This window comes from Ciconia boyciana, chromosome 14 (assembly GCF_034638445.1).
Source record: "Ciconia boyciana chromosome 14, ASM3463844v1, whole genome shotgun sequence".
Taxonomy (NCBI): Eukaryota; Metazoa; Chordata; class Aves; order Ciconiiformes; family Ciconiidae; genus Ciconia; species Ciconia boyciana.
Window position 1 is genome coordinate 13,593,247 of NC_132947.1, and position 27,813 is coordinate 13,621,059.

At 45.6% G+C, this 27,813-nt stretch overlaps 2 protein-coding genes across 3 annotated transcripts; both read left to right on the forward strand.

Annotated features, from left to right (window-relative positions):
- The first annotated feature begins 408 nt into the window (after positions 1 to 408).
- On the forward strand, positions 409 to 13,186 carry SGK2 (serum/glucocorticoid regulated kinase 2). Its single transcript, XM_072879113.1, has 14 exons — positions 409 to 592; positions 4,098 to 4,167; positions 5,416 to 5,473; positions 6,264 to 6,313; positions 6,943 to 7,000; positions 7,590 to 7,673; positions 7,992 to 8,123; positions 8,952 to 9,064; positions 9,615 to 9,651; positions 10,232 to 10,318; positions 11,769 to 11,864; positions 12,155 to 12,310; positions 12,717 to 12,806; positions 13,031 to 13,186. The coding sequence occupies exons 1-14, from the start codon at positions 409 to 411 to the stop codon at positions 13,184 to 13,186; spliced, it is 1,371 nt and encodes a 456-aa protein (XP_072735214.1).
- Positions 13,187 to 14,896: 1,710 nt separating this feature from the next.
- On the forward strand, positions 14,897 to 26,370 carry IFT52 (intraflagellar transport 52). Of its 2 annotated transcripts, XM_072879051.1 has the most exons (13): positions 14,897 to 15,232; positions 16,138 to 16,225; positions 16,490 to 16,619; positions 17,473 to 17,548; positions 17,636 to 17,707; positions 18,575 to 18,701; positions 20,911 to 20,997; positions 21,706 to 21,774; positions 22,537 to 22,691; positions 23,729 to 23,816; positions 24,903 to 25,011; positions 25,528 to 25,673; positions 26,259 to 26,370. In XM_072879051.1, exons 1-13 carry the CDS (start codon positions 15,114 to 15,116, stop codon positions 26,304 to 26,306), a joined length of 1,314 nt encoding a protein of 437 aa, XP_072735152.1. In that variant the 5' UTR covers positions 14,897 to 15,113; the 3' UTR covers positions 26,307 to 26,370. The 2 variants fall into 2 exon arrangements, with proteins under 2 accessions (XP_072735152.1, XP_072735153.1); XM_072879052.1 differs by lacking the exons at positions 14,897 to 15,232; positions 16,138 to 16,225; positions 16,490 to 16,619; positions 18,575 to 18,701 and having other exon boundaries at positions 17,510 to 17,548.
- The last annotated feature ends 1,443 nt before the right edge of the window (positions 26,371 to 27,813 follow it).

The window sequence follows — 27,813 nt, forward strand, 5'->3', positions numbered from 1 at the left end:
AAAGCGCCGGGCCGGCTGCTCTGGGCTGCAGTCTTCCCGGGTCGGTGGAGGATTCTGGAAGGAGCAGCTTCTTCTGGGCTTGACCTGAACCAAACAGCAGTTTTGACCTTCCTCCAAACCACAGGACAGTGGACAAAGTTTCCAGCTGACTACCATGTGTAAAAAATTGTTCTGAACTCCTGAGATGCCGGCCAGGATGGAATTGGCTCCTACCCACCACCTGCACCCCTCCCTCATCCAAAACTACCACCCCCACCAAAATTCTCACTCCTTGGGTGTATCTAGCAGGTGTGTCTTCATTTTTTGCAGCTGATCAGCTTTTCCTGCTCTCTTTAAAGGGCTGCAGAGAGCCAGCAGCAGTGGTGTGATCACCCTGGGAAGGTGGGGGTGTCTGTGTTCATGGGCTAAATGAACTGCTGCAAGAAACAAAGCTCTTCCCTGAGTTTTAGGGAAGAGCCTTGGGCTTCAGGTCTGGCAGGGTGGGCTGGTGTGAGGATGGGAAGTGCAGGGAATGAGGGGTCTCTGTGCTTGCCAGCTGTGAACTGCTTCCCATGCTTCAGGACACAGCCTCTGCTGGTAGATGTGCTCCCAGGTGTGTTTGATGCTTTGTTCTCTGTTTTTGTGGGATTATTTTTTGTGAAATGCTGCAAGCTTTAGCCACCTGCTGGTTTTTTTCCAGCTTTGCATGTAGTTTTTCTCTAAAATCTGGAGGGTTGTTTGTCTGTGGGCTCCAGCTTGCTCAGAGGCAGGGCTGTTTGGCTGGGGTTCCTGCTCTGGTTTGCAGTGTCCCTGGGGTGTAGGGGAAAGGATCCTCCAGAGAAAATTGGACAAACCAGGAGCTCTGCAGAGGGCAGCTAAGAAAGCTTCCCCAAGTGAAGAAGTCCTTTAAAGTCTTTCCTAACCTCTTCCCAGACTTGCTGTGTGCTGTAGTGTCTCAATGGGAATGAAAGTGGAGCTCAGTGCTGGCCTGGAGCTATCTTTTTAGATCTATAGCTGGGGAAAGCTTGAGGGGGTTTTTTGCCAGTAAAAGCATGTTTGCAGGAGTTGTCCTTCCCACCTCCCCCTGTGCTCCTTCTCTGAGCTGAAACTGGGGCATCTTCCCCTTATGCTGCGTGCAGCCCCTGTGCTGGGTTAAAGTTGTGGGCTGCCTTAGGTGCCCCTCTCTCAACCTTGCCCCTCCAAACCCTGTGCTGCTTCCAAAACATTGCCTGCTGTCCCAGTGACAGCCTGCCAGGCCTCCTTGCCTCTCCATGCTGGCAACTAGCCCTTCCCAGAGCGGGAGAGGACGGGGCACTTGCTCGGAGGGGTTTGCAATCTAGGTTAGGTAGGAAATGATGCTGAGAGTGGTGACATCAGGGAAGAGGGTGGGAGGCAGCTTGCAGATGACGAGACTATGAGGTTGCATCTCCGTGCAAGGTACGCGTTGCATTAGTAATGTGTTTGTAGCAAATAACGCTGGGCTAGCATGGGAATGTGGGTCACTGCTGGCAGAACTGTTGAAGGAAGAGGGAGCTGCTTGTGCTGTGCTGGGAAGAAAACGTATGTTACTGAGGGATGTTTTGGGGGGGAGATCTAGCTGCAGTAACTGCTCCAACTTGTAAGTAGCAGCTTTATGTTGTGCGAGTGGGTGCCTGCTGCCTGGGAGATGCCTCTGGCCTGGGTGTTGGGGCAAAATGTTCTTTGAGGGGGTGTGGGGTGCAGTGGCTTGTTCCTGGTGTGTAATAGTCACATCATATCAGGGAACTCCTGGATTTGCTTGCTGATGCTCTCTGTGGCCCTGGCCATGCCTGGAGCATCCCTGCTGCCCCAGCAGGCACGAGGAGGGATGCAGCCGGGCATGTATAACCAAGGATCCCAGCGTATTTCTGTGACCTATTTCTGATTCTGTTGTTCAGTGTGTGTGCGCTCAGGAAATCTTTGTGCTTTAGGGGGAGTAGGGTTTGTTAGTGATAAGGAAAAGCCTGTTTGACTGCTCAGGAGATTTAAACTAGAAACTAACCTGGCTTTGGAGGTGGACTCAGGCTGGGGAAGGTGGCTCTGAGCCTGAATAGAAAGTAATATGGGATGGGGATATACATATCCTAAAAATGCATGTGGTACTTCACTGCAGAAAGACTCTTGCCTCAGAGCAAGTACATTTAATGAAATAGCTTTGTTGGCAAACGCTGCCCTTGGTCAGCAAGGACTTGTTGACTCTTGACTTCACTTCCAGCAAAGAAGCAGTGGAGCAGAATGGGGCTGGTGGAGGGAAGCAGGAACAGGCTGCCGGGCTGTGGCCCTGGAAGAGCTGCGCAGCCTGTGCTCAGCAGCGATGCCCCTGCTTAGCTGCAGGTTGTGGAGACCTTGCTAAAGCAGCCTTGTCCAAGCCCCTTAGAGCAAGTCAGGAACTTGTCCTGCATCCTACGATGGCAGCGAATACCTCGAAGCCAGATGGATATGTTTCTGAGGCTTGCCCATGTTCTCCCCAAGATGCCCAAGTTGTGACATGCCCATCTATGCCTGAAGGGAGTCTTTTATTTTCCCCTGAGTCTGGGATCAGAACAGCGTGTATGGCAGCAAGCTGACCCTGGGGCCAAAACCAAGCTTGTGAGGGTTCAGATTTGGAGGGCAGGGCTGATATCCTTCTGCTGTGACCATGATATCTGGCTGGTCTCTTGAGCAGGCTGTGGGACAGACACAGCACCGAGGCAGGCATTGGATGACCTTCAGTAGACCTCGCTGAGCCAGGGAGAGCCAGACTGTCAGGGAAATAAGGACTATGCCCAGTGGGAGGAGATGGGGATTGATCCGTCTGGGTGCTGCCTGTGTGCTGTCCCTAACTGGTGGGTGCCGGCTGGGACAAGTCTACCTGCTGCAGGGGAAAGTACCGGACAAGGTCAGGGTCTCGGACCAGCCTGATGCTGTAAGCTCACTCACTGAATGGTTTGTGGGTTTTTCTTTAAATTCCTGCTTTCTCCTCCCTGGCCATTCAGAGACTCTAAAACCACAGCCTGGTTTTGGCTCTTTATCAGACCTGCCCTGGGTCCCAGAACTGCTGGTGGTGCCTGGTTTGGTGGCTCTCTGGAGTGTGCAGGTCCTTGCATCTGGCAGATCCCCAGACCTGTGCAGGAAGGGCTCTGTAAATGGGCTTGTGTTTACCTCAAAACTTGTTGTTGTCCTACACACTCCTTGCCTGGGGGAATGGGCTTTGGCAGCTGGTGCTGCCAAGTCCGTGGTCTGTAGAAGAGCTATTCTAGGATGAAAACTTGCTTGTATCTACAAAGGCACCTTTTTGGCATGTATGTGTGTGCGTAAGTTTCTGTGACTGTTTTGATACTTTCTCTTTCCTTCCAATAGCAAAATTAGAGCTGAGCCAGGGAGTTAAACTGAGTCTTGGAATATTTTTGTCATCTGCTCCTAAGCAAAACAAGGAACTCCTCCATACAGGTTGCACTTCTCGGGCTTTTCTCTTGCTCAGCCTGTGCTGGGAGGAGCAGGCTCAGGACTTTGCCTCTCCACGAAGGGAGAGGTGATGATGATGGGTGGTGGCAACTGACTTTGTGGCTGAGCAGCAGGGATGATCCGTGGTGGGAATCCCAGCTTCTGGCACTGGCTGCGTGTCCTTGGGCAAGTCACTTACTTGCTGCGATGTGTGTGTGTGTGCTGGCTTACCTCCTGCAGGGCCCTGAAAGGTTTCATTCATGTCCCTAATTACTCACAGTGCCCTGAATGGAAGGGGCAGTGGATGTGCCAAGTGCATGACGTATCCCAGCACAACATCGTCCTTGTGAGCACTCTCCTTGTCCCTCCTGGGGACCCAGGGGTGGCCCAGGGAGGCTTGACAGTGGTGCTTTAGCCCGAGTCCTCTCTGCCATGGGAGAGAGTGTCTGTTTTGTGGCACTTCTCCCCGTCCTGTGAGCTATTGAGGGCTCCTGGCTGGGGTGGGAGGGGAGCTGTCCTGGTTCCTATAATTTCCTGGTTATTTTGGTATGTGGGTGGAAGAGGGAGGAGGGCGGCTGTGGAGAGAAGAGCAAGGTCAGTGAAGAACAAACATGCCTCTGTGCACTTGTGATTGCGCCGCCAGCTAATCGGCTTCGGTGCTCCAACTTCCCTCGCAGAACTCATCAAGCACGGCCGCGAGAGGATAGGACAAACCATCAAGGCCTCCGGCTCCAGGCTCTGCTCGTAGTGAGTATGAAGGCCTCCCAGTGGGATGAGAGCCCTTTAAAAGCTCAGCCGGATAACCCCCACGCCAGCTCGGCGGTGGATGGAGCTGGCTGGCACCGGCCAGATGTGGGCAGTCCCCGGGGACAGCTGCCAGCACCCGCTGCTGCCCAGCATCTCCTGCCATGGTCAGCCCGGCCATGGAGGAGGGGGGCTCTGGGATGGCCGAGGGTCTGTGCCTGGCAGTGCGTGGGGGCAGAGAGGGGGAGCGCCCACAGGTGAGATGTGGGGGAGGCTGGTGGGACCTTTGGGCCCCCTTTTTGGAAGGGGCAGGGTGAAGGGTGGCTGGGGGGATGGGAGCCTTCAGCCCCTCCCTGTGGTGTATGAGAGCTTGGTGGGGCTGAGGGGGAATGGACAAAGCTCTCCGGGCAGGGGAGAAGGGCGCAGAGCTCTTTTCTTCTTCATCTCTTTAATCCTGGCTTTTGCAAGGGGTGTGGGGGAACCCTTAAAACTAAGGGGAGGAATCCCTGGGGTGGCAGGACCTGTCCCTCCCCGGTGATGCTCGAGCAGGGTGGGTCTGAACCAACAAGTGTTGCTCAAGTCCAACTTCTCCAGCAGCAGCTGCACTGGGTAGACGAGAGCCCTGTGCTTTAATGTCTCTGCTCACCGAGCCCCCCCTGGCTGCCGCGGCCAGCCCCTCTTCCCTGCAATGTCAACAGCCCCAAACTGCGTTGGTCTGCACTGGTCTGGGGGAATGGCCTCTAAGTGCGGCCAGCGCAGCTGGGTTGCCTGGCTGCCCTACGGGGATGCTCGCTGGGTTGCAGGGCTGGGTGCCGCAGCATCCCTGCGTGGTGGGGCGGGAGCCGAGTCTGTCTCGAGGGGCCTGGCCACGGCCAGGAGGACTGCAACCTCATCTGGCCCTGATGCTGTGTTGCTGCTTGGGCTGTGCTGGTCTCCATGTGTTGGTGCCCTGACCGGTTTCTGCTATTGCAAATCAAGGGCTAACTGCAGCATTTAATATGTTTGTGCTTGTTCAAATCACTCACGCACCCAGGAACCTTTTCCCCCCATCTCCTGCTGGTGTGTGCCCACTGTCCCCTGCCTCCCCCAGTGTGTGTGCACCCCTGCCCCCTACCAAGGGGGCAGCTGGGGAACTCAGCTGAGGTCTCCTATGAGGATGCACTGGGGTCTGTGCTGGCCCCTGGCAAGTTAATGGTGTGAAGCTTGCTTTCTTGGATTTTGTTTTCAATACTGGGTTCTTCTTTTCCCAAGTGCTGAACGAGTTGCTTTTTTAATGGAGCGTTCTCGGAGCCCGGACAAAAGCACCCAGGTGAGATCATGGCTCTGAGACAGCAAGTCCTCACCATTGGGATGAAGAGAGGGGCTGGTGGCTGGGAGGCTTCCTGCTGCCTTGTCCCTGTGGGTGATGTTGGGTAGAGAAAAAGGAGACCGGAGAGCCCCTATATAGCCTTTTGGACAAGGCATAATGCTCCCAGAGTCTGGGGAGGGGAAGATTCCTGGGGAGCAGGAACAGGAGGAAGACTATGTGTATGTGTGTACCTCCTTGTCATTGGGAAGAGGGCTGAGCACCTCTGTGGTGCTAGGTGTGCACAAGGCCACTCCCAAGGCTGTAGACTTGGCAGTTTTGGGGGTTAATGGGAGTGGGCAGAGGGCTGCAGGGCTGGGGGGAGGTGCTGATGTCCTGCTGCAGAAGTGCTCCTCTGTCTGAGCTGTGCGCAGGGCTGCTTGCCTAGCACAGGCAGCGGGGAGCGCCTTGTCTCGGTGCTGCGGTGAGCAACTGAGCCACGCAGTGCCTTTCTTCTGTGGCGGCACAGCAGCTCTTGAAAGCCTCAAGTCGGGAGCCAAGCAGTCTCTTAGTACTCTCTCTTTCTTTGTAAGTATGGGATGAGACTCTAGCTTAGTACAGCCTCCAGCTGTACTATTGCTTTAGTGCATAGCTCTGCTCTCCCTTTCCCCATCGCTTAGTTTACCAAGGCATCCACTGTGTTTCTTGCTGATGGGTTTCTCAAAGGCTCTCTGCAAGGGATGCTGTATTAAGGAAGAGAAAGCACAACCTGCAGTGTGGTCCTTGCGACTAATATTATTATTATCCTCTCTAGCCTCCGACACCAAATGACAACATCAACCTTGGACCTTCTGCTAACCCAAAGTAAGCTCCCTGCAAAAGCCGGGTAGGGTGTGGAGTGTGCAGGGAAGAGATCTGGCAGGGGAATGCCCTTGGTCCCTGTGTCTCACATGGGTGGTGTCTGTGAAAGTCCTGACAACTACCTTACTTGGCCTTTAACTCCATGTGTGTCAACAATGCACTAGCTTTCAAGACATTCAGCTATAGCTGGTCCCTGTTACCATAATCACCCTCTCCTGTCCATGTCTGCAGCCTCTTGTCCCATCTCTCTTGAGAGGTAGTAAGAGAAGATCTTCCCCCTCACTGCTGGCTCCCTGACTATCTTTCTCTAGAAATGGGGACAAACTGTGTCCCCTGTAAAGGTGCCACTTGGTCCTGACAGCTGCTTTCACCTGCTGCTGTGTTCAGCAGGTGGGTTGCTGAGGGATTGCTCATCCTCTGCGGGGTGCACTGACACACACGGTGTGAATCCCCCGCTTGCTGACAGCTGGCTGGGAGCGAGGGTCACCCATCCCGTGCCCTTTAATCCCTTTCACAAATAATCCCTTTCACAAACACTCCTGTTTCCAAGATGGAACTCTGCTTTGATGGTAGTGTTGCTGTTGCATGTTTCTCTCCCAGAAACATTAACTTGCTTCATTCTTGCCCAACAGTGCCAAGCCAACAGACTTTGACTTCCTGAAGGTTATTGGCAAAGGAAGCTTTGGAAAAGTAAGTGGGTTGGTACAGGTGGGCTGTAGCTCTTTAGAGGCAGCTTGGAAAGAGAATTCCTTGCTGAAGGAGTTTCTAGCTGTGTCCTTTGCTTGCACCTTTCCGGAGGAGTTTGGCCTGAGACCAGATGAGAACTGAGATAGGGTTTTCATGGTCCATTCTTACTTTGAGCTGTCTTGCAGCCTCTCTAAGGACAGAAGTGTGAGGTGTTTCATGCTCAGGGTGGTGATGGTGAGGAGCAGTACTTGATTCAAAATAAGCCTCAGACTTCTTCAGCTAGCAAAAGATCTCTAGACAAATCTGTACCTTGTGAGATAGCAAGGATACAGTTTAAATGGGACTATGCCCAAATACTCCAAAACTACTTTCTATTGGGTGTGTAAGAGATGTATGTGGAGACACTGTGTGCCTTTTTCTGGCAATGAAAGTGCTGGGAAGTCAGTGGGCTGGAGCTTGGGCTGTAAAACTTTGTACGTGCCCCTCTGAAGCTGTACTCTGTGTAAATCACTCACAAGAGTGGTGAGCTAATGAGGAAACACTAAGTGGCAGAAGGTGAGACTGAAACCTGTGACTAGACCTTCTGTTGCAGGTTCTCCTGGCCAAGCGCAAGTGTGATGGGACTTTTTATGCTGTGAAAGTCTTGCATAAGAAAACCATCCTAAAGAAAAAAGAGGTATGTCTGCTCTCCTTGGCTACTTCTGCAAATAGTGGTCAGCGTATGAGCAATCCTGGTAATGGAATCGGGGTATCTCATGGCTGAGTGAGCATTCACACAGACAAGTCACATGTTAAACATGGACTTCTTGGTGCCATGGGAAAGTGGAGAACTGAGATGAATCAGGTTAGAGAGAAGAGAGTGGTTCCCTTTCTGGGGCTGGAGATGACCCCCTAGAACTCCCAGCTTCCACTTTTTTCAAAACAGCAGTGAGCCCCTATGTCAGACTGGACTGGACCCTTGCCTGAAACGAATGTCTTGCCTGCTTTTTGATAGCAAAACCACATCATGGCAGAGCGCAACGTGCTCCTGAAGAATGTCAAGCACCCCTTCCTTGTGGGACTCCATTACTCCTTCCAGACCTCGGAGAAGCTTTACTTTGTGCTTGACTATGTAAACGGGGGAGAGGTGAGTGCACATACAGGCTTTATTTTAATCCTCTATTTGGTCCTTCCCAAACATGGTGCTTTATTGCCTAAAACTCTTTCTTGTCAGAAAATAATGATGTTGAAATATAATGTTGCCTTGACTGCTGGCAAGGACTGGATAGGAGTGGCTGGCATGCCAGCTCACCTGTAAGTTGAGTGAAGATCTTGCTGGATATGACCTGTGTCAGATGATTCCCGAGGCACAGATGCTGAGAAAAACATGTGCTAGGGGCATTTTAAAATCCTACAGAGAATATGGGAAATGCTGATGTTGGCAAGCTTTAGGCAAAACCCACTTGTGGGCCAGCTCTGGATTCCAGTCTAGTGCTTGGGTGATTCCATTGCAGTATGTTAGACTTCTTTTTCTGTCCTGTAGAAGCTCCTCTTTCTTCAGTTGTCTTTTTCTGTGCTATCTGAAACTGGCTGGGTGATATCGTTAACATGGATGTCTTGTCCAAGTCTAATTCATATTGGGGATCTTAGTGGGTTCAGCTTTGTGCCTGTACCACTCTTCATGGCCATACTACAGCCTGTGGGTTGTAGCAAGCTAGAAAGCTTAACTAGATTAGCAGATGACCAGTTTTGGGGCAATGAATTAAGTGAGATGGTGACATAAGAGGAGGACAAATGAAGCAATTTCTGGACAGGTGTTTAGATTGCTTAGTCATTTGGTTTGCTTAGTTTATTTGGTGCTGTTCATGTGCCACTTGCTGCAAATTGGTTTTCACTGAAGTAGCTGGCTTTCAGGCTTACTCCAGACATCCTTCAGTTTTTTAGAGAAGAAATGATCAATCTTATCTGTTTGTAGCTCTTCTTCCACTTGCAAAGGGAGCGCTGCTTCCGTGAGCCCCGGGCCCGATTCTATGCTGCAGAAGTTGCTAGTGCAATTGGGTACCTGCATTCTTTAAACATCATTTACAGGTAAGGCATGTGTCCTGCTGGGGAGAGCAGGGGCACCGAGTCTGCCCAGCCAGGCTGTGTGCAGTGCTGGGGCAGGAAAAGACTTCTAGGGCCATGCAAAATGCAGGACTGGAGTAGCTGAAGACTCTCCTACCCCAGACAAGACAGTGCACTGCTGACATTTTACCCTGCAAGTGGGGTGCTGTCTGCATGGGCCTGATGAGCAAAAAAAAAAAAATGCTCCCAGCCTGATAGTGGGAAGAAGAATGGTTGGGTGAAAAGGTCTAAAATAAACTTGGCACGAGAAGGAAGAAATTGTTTCAGTGCCAATTTATGCATAGATATGCAGGGAAATGCAGGCTACCACTGGATCCTGTATGACAGCAGTCTTTCTATGTTTGCATATGTTGTATGTTGATAACCAACAGTGATGGGAATCTGCACTTTGTGAAGGTCTTGGTGAACTGGACTGTGGAGTCTGTTAGCTCCTGTATTTAGCTGATGCTGTTTCAGATCAGGCTTTTCTGAATATCTGGCCAAATCTGCTCAAACAGCTCTTCTTGTCTTGCAGGGACTTAAAACCTGAGAACATCCTCCTGGATTGCCAGGTATATTCACAGCTCATGCTCCTTTCCTTCTGCTTTAAAAGCATCAGGACCATAAACAGAGGGCTATGGTTCTGCAAGTGGGGCTACGGCTCACTTAATTGCATGGATTTTGTATGTATGCACCACTGCACTTCTGTGCAGACCTGCAAGAGGGAGTGAGCCTGCCTTCTGCAGAACTGCACACCTGGGGCTCCCTCACCTCGTTCCCAAAAACTGGGACCTGAACTTGTGGGCAGGGATCAGGGGTGTGAAGACCAAGTCACTGCTGCTACTCTGGTGGTGACTGCTATATAAAGTGGGTCTGGGATAAAGCACTGTCAAAGCACAGCAGTGCTGGATCTCTTCATAGCTATGCAGTTTTAGACAAATTTAAAAAAAATTGAAAAACCAGTCTGGACTCTACTTTCTCTATAGGCTCCTGTACTTGTACTACAGGATGTCCAGAAGGTGAGGGAGGGGAAGTGGATGAACAGTGGGGAACTAAAACATAGATGAGGTGCAATGTGAAGGCCAATGCTTGGAAATCCTGTCTCCTCCCTAGAAAGAGTCAGCCAAGCTGAAATTTCCCTCTCTTCTTTAGGGACACATAGTATTGACAGACTTTGGACTCTGCAAAGAAGGAATGGAGCAAGAGGAGACAACTTCTACTTTTTGTGGCACTCCTGAGGTAGAAGCATGTGCTGGGGTTTCACTGTGACGTGGGAGCAGAAAGCCTTCAGAGGCTTGCTGCTCTGGGTCTCAGACTTGTGTGGGTGCTCAGCATCTCAAAACATGGGCTCTATGAATTAGACCGTCTTAGGCTCTTTGAGGTTGTCAGTCTGAAGTTGGAGTTCAGATAAGGTCTTCCCTACTCAGCAGAGACAGTTTTACCTGTAGCAGCTGATTAGTACTCTAAATTTGCTGTGCTGTTGGGGGCAGGGATCCCTGCACTCAGAAATGGCCAGTCTTGTGAAACTGGGGCTGTTCCAGGTGGCTGTGGAGACTACCTTGACCCTGGGAGCCCACGAGCAAGCCTGTGAGCAGGCTGTTTACCTGCTCTGATACTGTGGAGCTGCAGAACAGGGAGCCTGCTGGTACTGACATACACAGGACCTTGCTGTGCCCTTCTCCGTGTCCTTGGTACACAGGAGCTGCAAAACACCCTGTGCAGAGGAGAGGACCAGGCTCTCCTCTGGAATGTGAACACTGCTCAGAGGGGAGGAAATGCCTGTTCTCCAATGCACCTCAGAAGTTTTGCTTAAAAAATCTCCAATTTGTTGTCTTGGAGGCTTTTTTCCTGCTCCTTAGAGCTGGGGATTTTGGTAGCACTTTGGCCTAGGTAATACACTTGCTGCCCTTCCTCAGGTAGCTTGAAGAAGGATCTGTAAACAAGATGCCTTTCAATATTCAAGCTCAGCAGAACTGGGCAGCAATTTCCTGGTGGTAGCCCTTGGCTTTCAGTGGGGACCCACTTCTGTGATAGTACAGCATGAACCAAGCAGGAATGTTTGAGCTTTGTTTTGTGGTTTTTGGTGTGTGATGTTTATCTGCCCTAGATAGGGAGCCTGATAGTACATAGATAACCCTGTGTGAGACCAGGCTTGACGTGCTCCTTGCTCTGCAGGTGGCTTGAACTCTTCCCTGTTGCTCCTTGGTGGTGGTTATTGGTAGTTTTGCTGCTTTGAACAGACTTAATGGGACTGAAAACTGCAGCAGCCGTTTCTCAACCACAGGAGCCTCTTAGAGGTGTAATGTGTCGGTGCAGGACAGGTTTGCTGGCTGAGTTGTGCCAGGTGGCAAATCCTTGTACAAGTCCTATAGAGGAGGACTATACCTATAGAGGAGGACTATACCTATAGAGGAGGACTATACCTATAGAGGAGGACTAACTATACCTATACCTCTATAGGAGGGCTATACCTTGTGTAGCCCAGAAAAACACTTTGAGGGTTTTGGTGGGTGTCTTTCAAACCTGTTGCTCTGAAGCAAGCAGAAAGTCTATCAAAGCATAGTAGGAAATGCATCTGTGTTTCCTAATGCATTTGCTCAGCTTGAAGTGCAGCCAGGTTTGTGCACTTATGAGGACAAAGCCCTTCCCTTATAATTTGACTCAAATACTTACTTCTGATTCTTCCCAGTACTTGGCTCCTGAGGTGCTAAAGAAGCAGCCGTATGACAGGACAGTAGACTGGTGGTGCCTAGGAGCCGTCCTCTATGAGATGCTGTTTGGACTGGTAAGTTTGGAAGCTGTCTGTTTTACTCTATATGGTGGAGAGTTTATTTTTGAAAGTTGTGATGTGAGGCTGGTCTGGTGTTCACATGGTACCTGACACAGACAACTGAATCCTGAATTAGAGTTGTTTCAATCATACAGTTACCCTTTGAATGGAGAGATCTGTTTGATACCTGAGATGTGGCAGGTCTCCCTCATCTACTCGCTGCAGGACTCATTGTGACCTGTGATGTGTGGTTCCTTATGGTAGCTCATGTTTTACCTGGCTGCTTCTCCTCTCTTTCAAATTAGCCTCCTTTTTACAGCCGCGATGTGTCTCAGATGTATGACAACATTCTGCACAAGCCACTCCAGATCCAAGGAAGCAAGACTGTGGCAGCTTGTGACATCCTCCAGGGACTTCTCCACAAGGACCAGAAGAGGAGGCTGGGTGCCAAGACAGACTTTGTAGGTGCCTGCATTAGGATCAGGAGGGAGGATGGATAGGAAACCTTTCTATTCTGAGCCTTTCTTTCATAACAGCATTGCCTTGGAAAAGCTTTCCATGCACGCTGATGTCTCTCAAGCCTCCTAAAAAGGGGTATATGGGGTTGACTTGGATTTCCAAAGGGAAACACTATGATTCAAGGTATGGTGGCAAGCTAGGACACCAATGTGTGATAGTGTCATCTCCCTTCAAGGGATTACCGGACCACGACCCTCATGTATTAAGGACTTGCTACATGGCCCCTGCATGGATATGTGGTAGTTCCAAGTCTTTCTTCAACCACTTAATGCTATGAAACCAGCTGGCAGGTGCAGGAAAAGGAGGGTTAGCAGAAGACTGACTTTTTCCCCCCTGCTTTCTATGCAGGTTGAGATAAAGAACCATGTATTCTTCAGCCCAATAAACTGGGATGACTTGTACCACAAGAGGATTACTCCTCCATTTAACCCCAATGTGGTAAGTGGGTATTTCTGTTGCTATCTGTTACACAGTGGTACAAAAGGAATCCTCTCCAGATGTCTTATGCTGACACTGAGGGATGCTGAAGTGCAGGTTAGGAACTGCAAATGCAGTGGTGACCACGCTTTTGGAAGAGCCGCTGTGTTAGACTGTCTGAACACAAGTGGGTGGTTGAGGTCTGCTCACTTGAAATGACTATGTGCCTCTGCTCCTTGGCTTAGGCTGGTCCAGCTGATCTGCGACACTTTGATCCGGAGTTCACCCAAGAAGCAATCTCTGCCTCCATCACCCACACGCCTGACCTAGCAGCCAGCAGCTCCAGTGCCTCAGATGCATTTTTAGGATTTTCTTATGCACCAACTGAAGAGGGCATCTAGGTTTTTATAAAGGCTTTGAGAAGCCAGATTTTAACTGAATGTGTTTTTATGGTGTTTTTTTTTTTGAAAGGATTAGTACTGTCCTTTGCTCATGGTTTAAGGCAATTGGGACTAATACACTAACTGGCTGGGATGGAACAGAGCTCTTTAACTTCTGCTGTTTGGTGGATTTCCCTCTAAATGACTGTTCCCCTGGCAGGGAAAGTTGGACACTGATTATTATTATTATTATCATTATTTTCCCCCAAGTGTCTTGTGCTACTTGGCAGAATTGTATTCACTCTGTGGTTGTATTTATGGTTGAGGTATGTACCATCATTCACATGAACAGCCCTGTCCCTCTAACTGGCCACTCTTTTTTGTGGAGCTAACTCTGCCCAGCTATGTCCAACTGCTTTGCCCCCCCAATAGAGAGGGAAACTCTTCATGCTACCAAGAGCAGTGGCTTCCTTCCTTTAAGTAGACTGTGCCCCTTAAGCCACTCATCCTGGACTGAGCTGGGCTCAAAGCTGGTCACCAGTTATTGTTCCAAAGGTGGCTGCAGGTCCATAAATCCTGAACTGTGCCGTGGCCTTTCATGCTAGCCAGTCCCTCCCCAACGTGAGTGGATCATCTCTCTCTGGTCCAGGATTGGGATGCTGCTGAAGCAACAAGGAGGCTGTTATGGAGCAGCCACATAAAATGGGTGGGGAAGAGGCTGAGTTGCTTGGTAAAATAAAAATCCTATGGCCAAACCCTGCTTGGGGTGGGGGATCCCATCACTGCCTGCGCTTGGCTTGCCTGCGGCACACTGGCACTACCGCACTGCGGAGCACAGGGCAGCACGCACCGAGGGGAGCCCGGCTCCGCGCCCCGCGCTGGGCCGCACGCAGGAGCGGGAGAGCGGCAGCGGTGCTCCGGGCTCCAGCACCCCTCTGAAAATGCCTGTCACCCATGTAGAACACTTATTTATTCTGCCTTAATTTAAATGCTGGTATACTCATTGAATGTCACTTCCCAGTTTTTTTTTTTAAGTTGTTTTGCTCTGTTGCTGTGGGGAGGAGAAAGGGTGCTAAGAGCTTCTCCCTGCAACACAGGTGTAAACAAGGGGCTTTCTAGAAGTTGAGTGATGCTCACGCTGTTGGGAAGGTTGTGCTGGAATAACTTCTTTTTACCGGACTTTACCTTGTACTTGCCAAAGTTATCAGAATGATGACATGGTTTATATTAAAGTGCGTACACTGATCTGCTTCCATCTCTGTGCTGTGTTTGAGGGGGTGCTGGCGGGTGGAAGGCAGGCAGGAGCTGGCTTCATGCTGTACCCCAACACTGGGCTGCATGCAGAAAGTCACTGGAACTCTTTTTGTTTAAAATAAACAAAGTCCCTACTTCAGGCCCAGAGAAGCACTGGTATCTTTGCTTTTACCTGGGCCTAACGCCCGGAACCCTGCTCCTGGGGGGGGGGGGGGCAGCTGCCTGAGGGGACGTGGGCCGAGAGCCGGCCTCGCCCGGAGCCGGGGCTACCTGACCGCAGCTGGACGCCGAGGAGGCGGCGAGGCCGGCCCGGGCAGGGTGAGGGCGGCCGGCCCGGCTGCGGCGCCCGGGGCGGGGCGCGGAGCCCCGTTCCCCCCGGCCCGCCGCAGTGGTACCGCCCCGCCCCGCCCCCCTTCCCTCCCGCGGGACGGAGCACGCCACCGCAGCGACCTCTACGCTCGGGGCCTCGACCTCCGCGCATGCGCCTCGGCGGCCGGCGCGTTGCTAGGCGGAGCGCGCCGTGGTGACGGCCCTCGGCCCCGCTGCCCCCGGCCGCCGCGGCGGGCGGGCCGCCCCCCCCGCCCCCCCGGGCCCGCTGCGGGGTCCCGCCGGGGAGCAGGAGCGTTGGAGGTTCGCTTCACGTCCCGAGAGCTGGCGTCCTTCGGCGTCCGCTGCGGCAGCCGCGGGTAACCCTATGGAGAGGGGCCTGCGGAATGCCATAGTCTTCAACGCGTCCAAAGGGGAGACTTTCACTCTCGCCAGCAGCTACAAATCGTTGCGCAAAAGGCTTCGCGGTAACTGGAAGATACAGAGGTGAGGGGCAGCTTTCCGAGTAACTCGTGGCAGCTTTTTGGGGGGCGCTGGCGTGGGAGAGGAGCCGTGTCTCTGTGGTCGGAGGGTCCTTCGCAGGCAGGACGGATGGCACGCCTGCAGCTAGTGCAGACGAGCCTTCTCTCAGCCTGGCCGGGCTCTGTGGATCCACCTCCTCTCCGAGGCATCCCTGTGGATCTCTGTGGATCCCTCTTCGTCTCCTGGCCGCTCCTGAGTGAAGAGGCTAGGCTGCCTCAGCCTCCCCGCTCTGCAGCCCGGGGCGTAGGGGTTGGGAGTCCCTAGAGAGATCCTGACATTTGTCTGTGGTCTGCATTGAATACCCGAATAGTCTTTGGGAAGGTGTATCATAAGCTAAAATGTCTTTTTCGCGTTGATTTCACTCTGGCATTAGCTGTCATTTCACAGTTGGATGCTTGTCTTTGGAACTTTCAGCTATCTTATCTGTGGAAGAGATAGAGCGTAAGTGATAAGGATGAAACTCCTGGTACAGGTTTTTGAGTCTATCTTGATTTAGAGTTTGGGATAAAAATAAATCGGCCCTTGTACATATGAGATTGCCTATCTGTCTGCTACAAAATATGTCCAGAGCAAAAAGAAACGAATAAGAGGAAGCTCATCAGGTGCGAAGTTTAATAGCAGCTATGATGGTTTATACCTGTTCTGGATCTGCCACAGTACCTTGTTAGAGGGGCTTTACTATTTAATGGGTTGAAATTTGTAAGGATTATTTTCACTTGAATTGTCAACTTTAAACCCAGATAAAAGGATGTGAAGTGACGGAAGTGATTTGCTTTGTGTTTATTTGCTAGTTCTTTTAAAATAAAAAGAAAGTGATGGTTCGGGACTGTATCCAAGAATATCATGTCTCTTTATTAATCTATTCATAGCTTGAAAGATGAGATCACATCTGAGAAACTGTTTGGGGTAAAATTGTGGATTACAGCAGGGCCAAGAGAAAAGTTCAGTGCTGCTGAGGTAAGAAGTCAATGACTGTTTGCAAATTAGTTATGTTTCAAAATTTGTTTAATGTGAAATAGAAAAGAAAAACACAGAAGAATTTGCAATAGTACTCTTTTATATGAATTTACACAAATTGAAACTTGAATGCTTTTCTGATAGGATCGAGTTCATTGCAAGCAGTCAGAATCATTTACTTTCCCTCATCTCAGTATAACTTCTTGTAGTCTTGTGTGTAGCTTCTTTCACGTGTATTTTTTCTGGATCTTTGCTGTCTTCTAGTTTTCAGTTCTGAAGAAATTCCTGGAGGATGGTGGAGCCATCCTGGTGATGCTAAGAGAAGGTGGAGAGTCCCGATGTGGCACGAATATTAACTTTTTGTTAGAAGAATATGGGATCGTTTTCAATAATGGTAATGGAGCTCACTGATACCTTTTATTCTTCCATTTTCCACAAAATCTAAAGAGCAGGTTCAGCCTTTGTTCGTATAAGCCAAGCAGATCCGTCTCACAAGGTACCTTTTGGTCTAAGAGATGTTTTTTCTTGAAATCTACGTGTACATGGCAGTGTAATACTGGAGCACACCAAGGGCTTCCATGGACACAGTACCTTGATAACAAGTTTGCTATCTCCGTTCCTTTGCTGCAGTTGTCAATTTTAATGGTATTTACTAACAACAATTAATTCTAGTTTCATTTCAAACACTTTTTCCACGTGTTTTAATGGATTGAATCACTTCATACTCACCCTGAATAAACAGTGGCACTTTTCTTTAGCACACCAATAAAATGCCATTCCTTAGGTTTTGTACTGCCAATGTGAAAAAAAACAAACCTGTGTCTCAATGTACATAAAAATATTTTTAGGGTTTTTGGTGGCATTTTCTAGACTGTGCCTTCTTTTGCATCACCAGTATTAGATTCATCATGCTTTTGGAAGATGTATAAAAAAAGAATTTGAACTTGTAAAACTTGATATGTATTCTTTTAACTGGATCGTCCTTTTGCCTCTTCTGCTTTGCAGAAGACGTGGAGATGTGCTTATTTTTACTTGAACTTGCAACTATATTCCTGTTCTAAATCTGTATGTCCAAAAGGAAATGGTAGAGAAGGCTGATCTGAATTCTTTTGGGAGCCACATGCCAGTTTTGTGGTGTTAGAAGCAAACACCCAGGGAATCCAGGAGCTAAACTCATTTTACATTGCTATATCTAGCGTACTGATCAGCTAAGATGCAAATTTCTTTATTTTTTTTCTTTCTTCAAGATGCTGTAGTACGAAATGTATATTACAAGTACCACCATCCAAAAGAAGCACTAATCTCTGATGGAGTTTTGAATAGGTAAATATTTGGGGTATATAAATCTTTACTGTAAACTCTTACAATCTGTATTGTTTTCAGTAAGTTTTGCTTTTCAACATCTTGTAGGGGAATCAGTGAAGCTGCAAGAAAAACAGTTCTTGAGACAGCAGATGAAGATGGAAGTGGACATGACTTACAGTAAGTGTTTTCCTTTGAGGAAGCTGATGTGAAAAGATTTAGAATAACTCGGAATTAGCAGGTTTGTAATCTAGCAGGAGTATGTTGTGCTTGTGTTGAGGTTTTCTAACGTATTTCTTATGTCAGCTTCTTGCTCCTCACGGTTATATCTGGAAAGGAGAATCTGTTTAGTAGTGCTTGATAACCAATGAAGGAGCAGGAGTGATAAGTTTTGAAGGGAATTATTACTCTACTGACCAGATCTTATTTGTCCCTTGTCTGTGGATTTGAATTTGATTAAACAATGTAAATATGAATAACCTCTAGATAGTGAGTGGTCTGGCTGCAGGCATGAGCAACCCTACTTCTTTTTAAAGAGTCTTAATCCAGGGTAAGATAGACATTTATTGCAGTTTTTAGCTTTCCATCCCTCTGTGCTGCAGAGGAGCGAAAAGGCATTGAGAAGAACACAGCTGTTCCGTAAATAACTCTAAACATTTGTATTCTTCCTTGCAGCTAGTTTTTAGACTAATAAATGACCATATGTTTGATCACAAGGAAAAATGTAAGTGTAAAAACATTTCCTGTAGTTTTGTTCCAGAATATATATTTGTCTGACTTAAATACCCCTCTGCGATACAGGAGTGTGCAAACAGAAATCAAGAGTGTTCTTTGTTATTTAAAGGCAAATTGTCAACCTGGAAAAACCTGTAGAAAGAGACTAAAATGTCATTATAATGATCTGAATGTTCGAAAGCATGCCTCTTGGCATTCCACCACCAGTGCACAATTACAGTTTGCGGTTTATGCAGACAGACTGAGTTTTATAAATATGTCCAGCCTACCTGATACATGCGGATACTTACAGGGTTTCTGTATTTCCTGCAGAGCGCTTACTTTTGTGTATCCATTTGGTGCCACGCTGAATGTGATGAAACCAGCAGTGGCTATTCTATCAACAGGATCTGTCTGCTTCCCGCTCAACAGGCCTATTCTTGCTTTCTATCAGCGTGAGGTATGATTCTGCATGTAACAAACCATGCATTCTCCCCCTACCCCACACAGAAATTGTGAGTGTATTTTCTGGGAGTACTTACAAACCCACTTCTATTTTTGATGCACCTGCAAACTCCAGATGAGCCTAGTGACTCCTGCCTCCTTTTATGGAAAACTTCTTTGCATGGGGTTCAGAGGAGAATTAATTTGATGGTCGGCAAAGATTATATATTTGTTTGGTTGATGGACGGATATTTTTAGTTCTTCTTTAAATTTTCATTGTTTGGGGGTTTTTCCACTGTTTTAGTGATCATGTAGTAAGTAAGAGTATCGTTAGCTTCATAAATATGCCATATTGAGTTAAGGAAGAGGACTGTCACCTTGGAACCTGTAGATTTGTATGTTATCTTACCCATCCAGCCCTGTTAATTTATATTTTAAACAAATCAGAAATCTAGTAGTAGATGATGGGTACAAACAAAGAATTAATATTGTTAGTGACCATAAACACGTTAACACATTTTTTACTATGTAGGTGAGTTTCTAACACTACTGTGGTTTTTTGATATCTTTGGTAGGCAGGTGTTTTTTTTCCTGAGGATGCCCAACTTCATCCCCCCATGTTGTGGCTGAAATAGACCCCATAAATCAAAGACAATACAGCAGCATGAAGTGAACTTACAAGTACACTTACTGCTCGCATTTTATCTGCAACTGTCAGAGTAAGATATAATAAAATCCCTCCGCCCACACGATATTTGCACATAGATCAAATGAACCCATAGACTCATGCCTAATTTTGCACCCATGATAATACTGAAATTATTTGCATTAATGATAGAGTTGTCTTTTTGCGACATAAGTCATGTAAGTTACGTAAAGGCTTAACTCGACTGGGATTATAGCTTTGCTGGCTGGTATTCTTGTTTCAAGACTGTGCCTGTTTATGTGGGGTCTCGTGCCGCTCACTTAATCGGTGTGGAGAGGAGTGTTTTCTTCTGAGAATTATAACAACTAAATTATTCTGTAAGTGAAATCCGTATAACTTGCTTGCACCTCCATGAACTGTTTTGCGTGGGTTGATCACTGAAATGTAATAGGTTTGTGCAGTGGCAACCATTCCACACCATATAATACCTTGATATAATACCATGACATGAGTGTCAAATAGATGGCATCGCTTTTCCTATCTAGCTCAAGGAAGTTGTAGACACAAGGGTAGAAGATGAAGCCAGAGACAGAGGTTGTCTCTCAAGCAGAGCAGAGAAACTTGGTAGGAGGAAAACAAGATCTCTTGGAATGAAAAAGAGATACAGTAAAGAATAGCGACAGAAAGGGAAGGAATGGAAAGTAAGAGCAGAGGATGCTACCTAGTTATGCTATTGCAGATAAAGCATGTAGAATTCAGGTTAAAATCTTGCAAAACATGGAGTATGAAACATCAGAAATCTGTTAAACAAACTGGAGCTTTGTTTGATGTATCTTCAAATTCATTACAGCAGTCTTCATGGTTATATTATGCTGTGAGTTTCACAGGTGGTGCAGGGAGCATTACAGTGGTTTTTTGTTCTGTTGAAAACTTATGATTTCTTAAGTATGTCCTTGTGGAAGGATTAGGGGGCAATCTGGATAGAGAAGAATTCCAAAGATGTTTCATGAATGCATATTTATGCATGTTTAATTTAGCTAAATTAAAATATAATGACCTGCATATTTTGCATTTTATCTTACAAATAATAAAATTACCGAACTCTTCTCTCATTACCTGATGTGAATATGTGCTATGTTGACATGCATGCATGTCACCAGCCTCTAGGTTTACATTCTGAACACTGAAGAATGGGTTGCCAGAAGTTAATAATGCATTAATTTAACTTAATTCTTTTTTATTTGATTGAAAATAAGAGTATTATTTTTCTGCAAAAATAGCCTAAGTGCAGTTATTGTTGGTGATATTCTCTGTATTCTTTTTATTGCCAGCCAATTGTCTGTCTACTCTTACGAAATGCAGATCATTTTTTTAAATAAAATTATGAGCCTTAAGAGCATATACTCTTATAATAATGCTGTGCTCTTGTGAGCTTGCCAAGTCTGAAACTGCTTTTGCCACTCCTTATTCCAAAATTTCCTATTTCTTTAAATCACTTTGTAATTAGACAGCATTAATGATTGCCTCTCAAACTGCAATTTGGAAGGATGTTTTGCTATATTGTATTCTTCGCTGTTAGAATCAAGGTGGAAAGATGGCAGCGTTGGGATCTTCCCACATGTTCAGTGATCAATATTTAGATAAAGAAGAAAATGGCAAGATCATGGTAAGTTTGTTGGGTTTTTTTTTTGTTGTGTGTTTTTTTTTTAAAAAAAAAAAACACCTTAGTGGATCTTCACAGCACTTACAAAGCAATCCAAGCTCACTAGCTTCATCATAGCAAGACAGCTATGAAAGGGATTCAGTATGGAGGGTCTAACCCAATACTAACATCTGAGGAATTTGTTAGAGCACAAGGGTCAGGAAGGAGTTTTTAAAGATATAGTTTATTATTTATGTCATAGGACTCTGAAAAGCTTTTCCTACTTCTGTTCACCACTTTATTGTTATTAATATTTAAATATTCAGTGGAGGGGTTTTTCGTTTACTACTTTTTCTTAGCTTCTTTAGCGCTTGATTATGGCTACTGATTAATAATAAACCATTGCATATATAGCTCCTGATACCTGGAGATTGTAATGCACTTTCCGAAGTGTGGTATGTAGCGTTGTTATGTGTAAGAAGGTGAGTTTCCTGCTGAGGTGTTCCTGAAGGTATGTGCCTCCTACAAAGTAAGCTCATTGCCGTGACTCATCGCTTCCATACGTAAACACAAGTAAAGTTTGTATTTGCTCCCTAGATATTCTTTGATTTATTACCCATATTTTTCTTCTTTTTCAGGGTATGTTATTTAATAGATTTAATATGAAAGTTTAAGCATAATGTAAGATTACTTGGACCTTCCAGAAATTAATTAAGTTTTGCCCCTCTCCAGGATGTGCTTTTCCAGTGGCTCACAACATCAGATGTCCATTTAAACCAGATGGATATGGAGGACCCTGAGGTAAGAGAGATCCGTCACAAGGAAGTAAATAATAGTGTGATCCAGCAGCACCAGTTTTGGCAAACCATGTATTTAGCACAAAATGGTTAACAGCTAGACGGCTGCTGTTGTTGTTGTTGCAGACCCTTTATTCAGGGTCTGAGATTGAGTAGACAGATGGACTAGGCATAAAAAATAATGTAATTGTATCTCTGTCAAACTTAGATTGCTGTTCATTATCAGATTTCATTTGTGAAAGTCTCTTTCCAATTTGCCTGTGTTTATGAGATCATTTGCTGCTCCAGCGTAATAAATTTGCACTTCACTCGGAGCCCTCAGACACGAGGAACATGCATGAAGTGAAGGCAGATTTTCTGTACATGAGTAGGGGTTGACCTGTGTATCAATTTTAGTTGCTTTTTTCACTGATGTATGCAAGCGCTATTTTTATTTGGAAATATCATACGTGATAAAATTGTATACTCTGTGTGCATAAAAAGAACAGTCTTCCCCAGTTGACTAGTAAGCTGTCTCTTTTAATTTCAAAGAATTAACAGAAGCTCAGATACAACGTCCATGTGGCAAGTAGTTTCACAGCTAAGAGAACAGAGTTTGCACAGTCTACCAGTCTAGTAAGTGGCACTGTAAATGGTCACAGCTGGTAAAGAGTGAAATAATTATTTCTAGATGAGATTTTAGGTGAGATAAACTAGAAAGAGACTATGTCAATAGGTCGGTCTTTTTAAATCATAGGTGTGTGTATCTGTGTGTGTGTGTGTTCAGATTTCAGACTATACCATGCTCCCAGATACAGCTGCGCTGTCTGACCAACTGCGAGTGTGTCTGCAAGAAGGAGATGAGAACCCAAGAGACTTCACAAAGCTGTTTGATACATCCCTTTATCAGCTGGATACAACTGCCCTCCCTTCAGTTATCAAGTCAGCAGCTGTGATTTTTTAAAATTTTATTTTATTTTTCCACTGTATATTCTGCATTTTCTGTTTGTACTTAACTGTGTCTGCTTAAGAGCAGAAGGAACTGAGCTGTAGGCAGCATTCTGAATATGGATGTACCAGAATATTGATTTGTACAGTGTGACAGTGATACTTTCTCTTGCTTCTTGTCTTAGCTGTAGTTTCTGGCATTATTTTTTCCTTTTTTCTGACTACTGCTGATTCAGTGAACTGATATTTTTAACAGAACTATGTACAGTGATGTTGGGTACTTTCTGGAGTGAAAACTGGTTGTTTTTCCACTTTTGAATTACTTGGCATTTACTGAAGCTGCATTTCATTCACCTTCGCATTTCCCAATAATTGTGTCTTGAGATGTATCTGCTGCTCAGTTTTACCAGTTTTTTAGTGCTGGCAGCTTTGTCACTCATAACTCCTCTGTTATCCAGATCATGTGTGAACATGTTGAATAGTAGCAGGCTTAACCAGATTCCATGAAACTCCACCCTGCTGTGGACACTGTTTCTTCTTACTCTGTATTTCTTGTATTTTCGCTAGATATGAATTCATAGTAGGATCTCCCTCCTCATCCCATAACAAATAACTTTTTAAAATAGCTTTTGGTTATGGACTTCTTGAAAAACCTTGTTGAAATCCCAAGTCTGCACTTTTTGAACTGGATCGCTTTTTCCTCATGCACATTCATCCCTTTAAAAGCTGCTTGAAGAATTGAGTTGTGACTTCCTTCTTTTTTTATCATCTTATATATCCACCTATCATTATCTTTTTCTCTGTCATAATTTTAACTAATTTGTTTGCTGTACAAGTAAATTATTACTGATATGTAGTTCTCTGGGGTTGTCCTAAAATTAGACATCCTGTTTTTTTAATGCTATGACTGCGGATATTGGTTGACTCTGGTGTCTTCATAAAAATTCATCCCTCTAGCCTTTATTGCATGCCGGTGGAAATGGCTGTTGCATCATTTCTTCTCTCATACTTTGTCTTTTTCTGTGCTGCAGAGCTTACGAACAGCTGAATGTGAAGCATGAACCCCTCCAACTCATTCAGCCTCAATTTGAGACTCCACTACCTGTCCTCCAGCCAGCTGTGAGTAATCTCCTTGCTGATATAGCACGTGGAGAATCCTTCTGTTTCATGTAAAACCTCTGTGTGTCATTTCCACAGTTCTTTCAAAAAAAAAAAAAGAGAGAAAAATGCTGTTGTAATAATTAATCACTTGGGAGTTGAATACATTGCAGGGACTATCTTTTAGGAAAGAGCACTTATTTATGCTTCTAATTTTTATCAACAGAGCTTGAAAATGTAGCATCTGGTACCATAGCAGAATGCCTTGTGTATATAAGCCTTCAGCCGAGTAGCTGCTCGCAGTCCTGTGAGCTGCTGTGGTTCAGCCTTCACTGTGAAAACAGAATGTGGTATTTCAGAAAGCAGTGGTGGTGTAAGTAATACACTGACTGCTGCCAGGGGAGGAGCCAGCCTGCCCCACTCTTCTTCCACCTCCCGTATCCTTTAGGGAAGTAGAAAGCAGAGCATTGGTCTTTTACAGCAAGGGCTGGCCAGACTTTTATCAGCAGAGATTTGGGCTGGCAGCAACAACACGAGCTGTGGCGCTGTCAAACTTATTTTGAAAAGCAGGTACCTTTGAGTATCTTTGAGTTTTGCCATCATGGCTCCATCCTTCTTTACCTTGGCCACGCTGAGTGGCCACTGGGGCCCTTATAGCTGCAGGGATGCAACTGAAAGTAGTGTCTCATGTGCTGCTCTTTAAAAACACAAGTCCAACTTGTGGCGTAAGTGGTGACTGCATGAAAGAGAAAATACTCTTACCAGAATTAGTGTGAATATGTTTCCAAGGTGGGCTGTTATGGCGAGCTTAGTACCTCAGCTATGACCTGGATCGCATGGAGCAAAACTGAAAACAAACTGCAAATGCAGTATGTCTAGTTGTGATGCGAGGTGATAATTCTGGCATACTTGTTACTAAACTCTTTTGGAATATTCAGTTATTTTTTCAAAATATAAATGGAATTTTTGTACTGTGGCTTTTGGAGTTGCTTCTGACTTTATAAAAATTTCTTCAAGTCCAATCTAAGTCCAAAACTATTGTCTTAGAGAGTTGTAAAGTATAAGAAAAATATTTGGCAATAATCCATGCTAATTCTTCTCTTCAAGGTTTTTCCACCTGCTTTCAGAGAATTGCCTCCTCCCCCTCTGGAGCTATTTGACTTGGATGAAACTTTTTCCTCTGAGAAAGCTCGTCTTGCAGAGATTACAAACAAATGTAAGCAGAGCAGACTGATTGTTTACACATTTATATATAAAGTCCAAGTTTTTGGAGGAAAATTGTTGTTATATTTAATTTTAAAACATGGGCCTTGTTTATGAAAATCCACTGCTGTCATCCTGGGCCAAGAAATTGAAGGGCCTTGGAAATTGATAACTGACTTCATGTACCATGACGTTTTATTTTGTTTGTTACATGACATTTTATTATGTTTCTGCCTGCTGTTTCCTATATCATGCATAAATTGCTTTGCACACTCTTGCTGATTTATTTCACATCTTTCATTATGCTTTGAAGTTAAAATGTTAAGGTTATTCTAAACACACCTTAAATCTAAGAATGATGACAAAGTACTAGCTGCAAGAATACATCGTGGCTAGTCCACTGAACTTAGTTATAGGACTTAACCTCCCAGCATGCCAACAACAAGTGGAGATTGGTAGTGCATTTTTGCCCAGCTGATAGGGATATGTGTGATATTCAACGGCCTTCTTCCTTGGGATGCTTGTTTAGGTACTGACGATGACCTGGAGTTTTACGTACGAAAATGTGGCGATATCCTAGGAGTAACAAGTAAACTCCCAAAGGAGAAGCAAGATGCCAAACATATCCTGGAGCACATCTTCTTCCAAGTGGTTGAGTTTAAGAAACTGAATCAGGTATTTGTAATGACAGAATGACAAGTGAATAGTTGGTAGTATCAGCACTGAGGCTGATACATCTTTGTAGCAGCTACGCTTGTCACAGGCAAGAGGTACAGTGATGTGTTTAAGACATTTGTTGTATAATAAATTAGACCAGTGAAGTGTGATCCAGAATACTTATGACTGTTAATCTGTGTAGAATGTGTAGTGTTCAATTTATTAAGTCTCTCATTTATTTTAATTGGGGGATTAATACATGCAAGCATAGTTTCGGTAATTTCAGTGAAATACAGTTCATTACTGGTGCATTGTGTAACAGCAGTGCGCCCTCACGAATGTTCACAGTGCTTGCTAATGCTACAATGGAGGTGTGAGCCTAGCATTGTTACCTCACAAGAAGGACTGTGTTGAAATAATTCTTTATAGTAAATTTGATGCTTCAAAGTCTGTTTGGAACATATCGGCAGATCAGCTGTTTCTGCTAACAAGTATTCCCTGTGTCTCATGTAGTCTAGTTAAGACAAAAATCTGACATTTCTACCCTATTACTAAAATTCCTTTTTTTTTTTTTCTTTCTTTTCTCCTTTTCCCTTGCCTAAGGAACATGATACTGACACAAGTGAAGCTGGATTCCAGAATGGGAACTGAGACCTGGCTTTCCCCAGTTTGAGATAAACCTTTTAGTAAAAACATACTTTTCCATTTTTTTCAACCTCTGTGTTCAGTATATTGATTGGACCATCTCAGCAGTTCACTGAATGTTTGGATCATTTATGTGTAGTAGTTTGGATAATTAATGCCTTTTGAGGAAGTGCTTGTATTTTGCAAGCACTTCCCAAATAATTTCCTATTTTTCTACTTCTTTATTGAAACTGTAATTTTGTAATATATGAAAAAAATCTTATACTGAGAAAACGTGGGTTTCGTCTGTCTTTCTGGCGCCAGTATTTATTTTCTTGTTGTAAGGCTTACTGTGGGTTCTCCTGGTGTATGTGTAGCCCTTAATTGCACTGTGGGAAAGATTATTATTTTGGTTTGTGAACTGTGGAAAAGAAAATACAGCCATAAATACAAGAGCTGCTGAAAATATGCTAGACTGTCACCCCGAGGCAGTCTCCTTTTGTCTCTCTGCCAAAGTGAACCGAGGAGAGGTGGGTTTGTTACTGTAGAAGGAAAACCTTTCTTCCAAGGGAGGGGAAGAGTCGAAATTAAGTAATAATGACGTTGCTGCAGGTATCTGCCTCATATAAGACTGGAAATACATCATTTTGAAAAGAAGGGACAGCATTTGGATGAAAAAGACTTTAGGATTTAATGGATCATTCTTAAGAAAATGTGGTACTGTGCAGAAACTTGGGAATGTTTGTACTTACAGTTATTTGATATCTAGCCTATTCCCAGAGATAGTGAGCTAGGTAATGCAGAAGAATGGAAATTCAAGTGAAGTTCATTGACCACGAAATGTTGAAGCTCACTGCACAGCAAAAATAGAGCCAAGGATATGGGTGGTGAGAAGAAAACATTTGTCAACATCATTAATACTGCGTGTCTGTGGACTTTTCTTTTATATCAACACTGAGATTGCACTTTGACATCCAACAAATTTTGTATTTAATCTCTGAAACTGTGAAACTTGAATTCTTCACCCACTCAAGCCTTCTGTGCAGCTTTTGTGCTTTATCTTGCTCTGCCACGTTTTTGTAACATCGAAGGTGCTTTTTCCACAAGACCTGTTCATCTTTTATCCCACAAAAAGTCATTTCATTTTACACTGCATCGTGCTTTGGATGCCAACTTGGCGCAGGTTTTTCTAATGGAGGTGCCCCAAAGCACCTGCTGAGTTACTGACCAGTTGCGATGTGCTAATATAATGGTGGCAGAAGTGGCTGTGTCTCTGCTTACTCTGCAGACTTGCCTTTTTCGTAGCAGCATGTTTGAAATTTTTCATTTCTTCCTCTTTTCTTTGTTTTTCTTTAAGGGCACGGTTGTGTTTGTCACACAGAGTACTTCATGCATTCCAGCTACAGATTTACACAATAAGCTTAATCTTTCCTCTGCAGTATCAATACCGATCAGTCAGCCGGCACAGACCGCAGTTGAACCAAACAACTGTGTGATCCTCTTCCTCATTATAGGTCTGGTTTGTACTGTTCTG

What these genes read in the sequence shown, in the direction of transcription:
- SGK2 (XM_072879113.1), top strand. Translation starts at nt 409, where the DNA reads ATGAACTGCTGCAAGAAACAAAGCTCTTCCCTGAGTTTTAGGGAAGAG. An exon ending in ACTATGTAAACGGGGGAGAG is followed by an intron (nt 8,124 to 8,951) that starts GTGAGTGCACAT and finishes ATCTGTTTGTAG; the next exon opens with CTCTTCTTCCACTTGCAAAG. An exon ending in ATGAGATGCTGTTTGGACTG is followed by an intron (nt 11,865 to 12,154) that starts GTAAGTTTGGAA and finishes CTTTCAAATTAG; the next exon opens with CCTCCTTTTTACAGCCGCGA.
- IFT52 (XM_072879051.1), top strand. Translation starts at nt 15,114, where the DNA reads ATGGAGAGGGGCCTGCGGAATGCCATAGTCTTCAACGCGTCCAAAGGG. An exon ending in GGAAGTGGACATGACTTACA is followed by an intron (nt 17,708 to 18,574) that starts GTAAGTGTTTTC and finishes TATTTCCTGCAG; the next exon opens with AGCGCTTACTTTTGTGTATC. An exon ending in TGCAGAGATTACAAACAAAT is followed by an intron (nt 25,012 to 25,527) that starts GTAAGCAGAGCA and finishes ATGCTTGTTTAG; the next exon opens with GTACTGACGATGACCTGGAG.